Raw genomic sequence first — 4661 nt, forward strand, 5'->3', positions numbered from 1 at the left:
TGTGTACTTCTAACATGTTTGGTTGGTAAAATAAATGTTGTAAATTCAAATCAGAGCGTCTTCCGTGTCTGGAATGGGTGTATTCTTGAGTCTATAAGGTAACAATAATATAATAAGATAAACTTGTTTGAAATGGGTTTGGCTAAAAGAAAAAAGAAAATGTTGGTTTCGTCTTTACTAGCTACTAGGTACTTATACTATATTGACTGGGTTAAATAGAATTGCATTTCTAAAAAGAGACTAAAATACAATTTTCATTTAGCCAGGTTTCAGTCAAGCAGAATACATCAAAACGATTATCTGTGATCATTTCATTTACAATAACTGCTTTGGGTGAGAGTGATCTAATGTTTAGGATCTAATGTGTGTGTGTTAAAAGAGGAAAGCAGGCACTTGAACCAAATCCCTGTGAGGCAAGGGAGAGGTGAAGCAATGGAAGAAAACGTGTGAGGAAAGAGTAGCTTCAAACATTTCATATTTGAACGTTGATTGCTCTTTTTTTTCAAATAGCTCATACATGTGTTAGACACAATGAAAAGTGAACATGTGGCACGTGTTTATTCCACCACCCTGATGCAAGAAGATTTTCAGACACTGGGATTGCAACGCGATGTTGAGGTAACAGTTCGGATCATATTATTTTTTTAATCAAAATTATTTATTTTTTATTTATTTTCCTGTTTTAATGAAGATGTTGTCTTAACGGATTCTGAATTGCTGTTTCAAGTTAATTGAAGACATCAGCAAATTGCAGGTAAAATGTGTAACTTGCAAAACTGAACAAATGGCAAACGTTTTTATGATGAAATGTATGTATGTTTCTGTTGTTAGGGCATCCACGTCTGGACATCTAATAGCTATGTGAATGCAAGTTTGATTCCCCCACTTTGTGCAGATCCCATGCACATATCCCTGTAATCATTTTTACTTAGTTTTAACAGTGTAATATTTTAGCTGTAATTAGTTTGTCTTTATCATGCTCCTTGGGATTTCATTGAGTACTGTTGTGTTATTGTCATATTAATGTGATGCTGCAAAGAAAATGCAGTAAGCAGTCTCTCAGAGCAGCCAAAAAGATTTCACAAAACAAAATATACGTTGTGCACAATTTTACTTTAGTTTGTATGTTATTTTTGTGACAGGTTGATGCCTGGATGTGAAGTCACACTGGATGTGTTGTGTAAGTCATCAAGACATTTTTTAAAAGACTTGTCAAATGGATGTCACTATTTTGTGTTTTTAACAACTTTTTGAAGATTTTGCGCCCAAAGCAGAAACAGTTTTTTTTCTTGATTCGCTATGCAAGAGTGGTCTAAGTGATGGCAGATACATGACTTTGTTCTCTCTCACCAGACTGTGAATGTATGTGTTTGTGTGTGTGTGTGTGTAGGTGAGTGTGTGTGTGTTATAGTGAGTGTCTCTGTGTGTGTGTGTGTGTCTGTATGTTTGTGTGTGTGTGTGTGTCTCTGTATGTGTGTATGTGTGTGTGTGTGTGTTATAGTGAGTATCTGTGCAGGTGTGTTATAGTGAGTGTCTCTGTGTGTGTGTGTGTTATAGTGAGTGTCTCTGTGTGTGTGTGTTATAGTGAGTGTCTCTGTGTAGGTGTGTTATAGTGAGTGTCTCTGTGTGTGTGTTATAGTGAGTGTCTCTGTGTGTGTGTGTGTGTGTACAGGTATATATGGTTTATGAGGACACTAATGTGTACAATGACATGGGTACTACAACGTAAACATGGTTTATGAGGACACTTCCTGTGTTTGTATGTTATTTTTGTGACAGGTTGATGCTTCTGCAAAAGACTGCATTCTGTTTACATCATGGAGCAAGTCACACTGGATGTGTTGTGTAAGTCATCAAGACATTTTTTAAAAGACTTGTCAAATGGATGTCACTATTTTGTGTTTTTAACAACTTTTTGAAGATTTTGCGCCCAAAGCAGAAACAGTTTTTTTTCTTGATTCGCTATGCAAGAGTGGTCTAAGTGATGGCAGATACAATCAAGTGTACAGGTCTTCTACATACAAGTTCAGTAGTTCATGTTCAGAGTTAGCAGTTTGAACAGTTCTTCTTCAAATGTTCTCAACTGCTGTATGTTGGTTCTGTTCTAAACCATTCAGCATTTTACTTTTTCATTATTCTTTACAATGGAAAACTCATTATTCCCCCAAAACATGTACTGTTACTACTTGTGATTCATTTACAGTTGCTTATTGTTGTTTTCTTTTGTGTATTTGGGTACATTTAATAGGAGGGTTGCTCAGACCATTTTTCCTGGACATTGGACTGAGTTATCCTGTAAAGATCTTCCAGTAGGTTTTTGAATCATAACATATTATTTCTGGCATATAATTAAATTGTTATTTTTTATTTTTTTTATTGCTTGCAAAGATTACCCAGGGTATTCCAATGCAGGGTTCCTCAAATAACTGGAGTCTTTGTGCTCATGGTGAGTTTATATGACAATTTACATTGATAATCACATCAGTTCTATTAAAAAATAAATAAAATAAAAAATTAAATGGTCTAAACAGTTAGTCTTTGACTTTCAGTATGCCCTGTACTTTGCTCTGGGGGTGGAGCTGGACTTTTCAGAGGTGAGTCTTTACATCTTTGCTCAACACATATAAATGAACAACCCATTTTGTTTGAACACTAAGGCATCTCCTTTTGCACATTAGACAAGTATACCAAGTTAAGAAATACCTTCAAAACCATAAACTTGAATTTAAAAACGTACAAAAAAACAAAAGGAAGACAACACATTTTGAAGCATTATATCCAAGACGTTTTCTGAATGTAACAAACAAGAAAAAAAAAATTATATATATTATATAAATATATTATATATGCGATGTATACATCTCAGTTCCAAAAAATGGACCCTTATGACTGTTTTGTGGTACAGGGTCACATATGTACAGTTTGAAATGAATCCATCTGAGGATGATCTGCAGAGGAGGACAATGATATAATCATTTTGGGCTCTTCCTCTGAAGATGAACCTGTGAGTTTTCAGAATGGAGAATGGCAAAGTAATATAAATCACTGTGAAATGTACCATCTTGCATGTAAGTTTTGTCTTTGCATGCAGAGTAAATAATTGTTCTACTTTTGTTTTACTTATTAAAATGTACAGTTGTGCCTGTGAATGGCATTGCTGGTGGGAGACGGGGCTGTGGTCACGCGTCTGGAACAGCATTGGTGGTTCCCACAGTAGATGAGATGAGCCTGCCCACATTAACAAGAGAAGGGCATAAATACTGGAGCAGAACCAAACCTCCAGCACGCTTCAGGAGAGATCTGGACACCGCACACCACGTGTTTGGCTCATCAGAAGCTCCTACATCCCCAGGCTGCACTCTTACATCCATGAGCATGGCCTGGACAGAAACCTGGGGCTTCCCTGCTGGATCACATGGGATGGCAGACTGTGGGAGCATCTCCCAGTCCTCCGCTCTCACAGGGCCAATGCTGCTGCTCCAGACATCTTGGTGATTCATCTTGGTGGCAACAGCTTGTGCATGGAGGGTCGCAGAAATGTGGTTTTCTTTCAACAGATGAAGGCGGACATGCATGAGATTTCCTTGATGTTTCCACACACTGGAGTCCTGTGTTGTCTTGGCCAGACCGTAAGTACACTGACCGTGCGTTGGACTCCAGGTAGGCCTTGAACAGTTCATTCATCTACCTCAACGAAGCTACTTAATCATCAGTGACTCTTGGAAAAGATGGGTTTAGCGGACATCTAACACACACACACACACACACACACACACACACACACAGACAGACACACACACACAGACATAAACCTGTACACACACAAACAAACAAACAGACATTAATAATTTTTCCTTTGAACCCTCCATTTAAGAACTCAAACATCCAAAAGAGTCATCTGAACTGCTGAAAGAACCATATGTTGATGTGTTATGAATTAATGTGATATGAGTTTATGTGCTATGTTTGGTTTGCTCCAGTTATGGACTTTGAACTAACAGAGGCATTGAAGAGTACTATGTCAGAATATTTACAAATGTAGTTATGATATCTATTGATTTACTATTGATGACTCGTGTATTCTTCTCCCTCTTTTGAAATACGACTGTGATACATTGATGCTGACACATATTGTAATTTATTTCATGAGATGATTTATTTTTGCTTGTTTATTTGTTGTGTACTTTGACATGCTTTGAATAAGCAGGATATACTGGAAAAAGAAACAAAAAAAGTGTGATTTGAAGTAACGGGCATAGCTAGAATCACTACGTCACAACGCTGTCTTGTTTTTTTTCTCTCATTTGTTACTTATTTTTTAATATTCAAGCACTATTACTCAACATTTAATCTGGGAATTGTATACTTGTTTTTATTGCTTTATATGCTGCAAGCACTTCGCTATTATAAACCATTGTCAGTGGTACCGTAAATGTCAAAACTTTGTGAATTATTATTTTTTAAGCTGATAAGAAATACAAACAAAATTTTTTTTATTTAATTGTATGTAGCATCCTACACGTGAGCTTCTGCTTTGATTAACACAAATCAATGTGTTTGGACAAGACTTATCTACTGGTTTAGTTAGTATATTGTAGAGGTGTGCTTGTGAATTGTTTACCATTTTAAAAAAACCTGTACAATTTAAATTCATTACTTAG

The 4661-nt window shown here is 36.4% G+C and overlaps 1 protein-coding gene across 1 annotated transcript in view; it reads right to left on the reverse strand.

Moving 5' to 3' along the window:
- The window catches only part of LOC107669782 (H-2 class II histocompatibility antigen, A-U alpha chain-like), an 11302-nt gene extending 7802 nt beyond the window's left edge, over positions 1 to 3500 (reverse strand). Inside the window, exon 1 of the mRNA XM_016462172.1 lies at positions 3278 to 3500. Within this exon, the coding sequence (XP_016317658.1) occupies positions 3278 to 3500 (223 nt within the window). The remainder of the gene's footprint in view (positions 1 to 3277) is intronic.
- Positions 3501 to 4661: the final 1161 nt, after the last annotated feature.

Source organism: Sinocyclocheilus anshuiensis, unplaced genomic scaffold (genome assembly GCF_001515605.1).
Source record: "Sinocyclocheilus anshuiensis isolate Anshui unplaced genomic scaffold, SAMN03320099.WGS_v1.1 scaffold889, whole genome shotgun sequence".
NCBI classification, from domain to species: Eukaryota; Metazoa; Chordata; class Actinopteri; order Cypriniformes; family Cyprinidae; genus Sinocyclocheilus; species Sinocyclocheilus anshuiensis.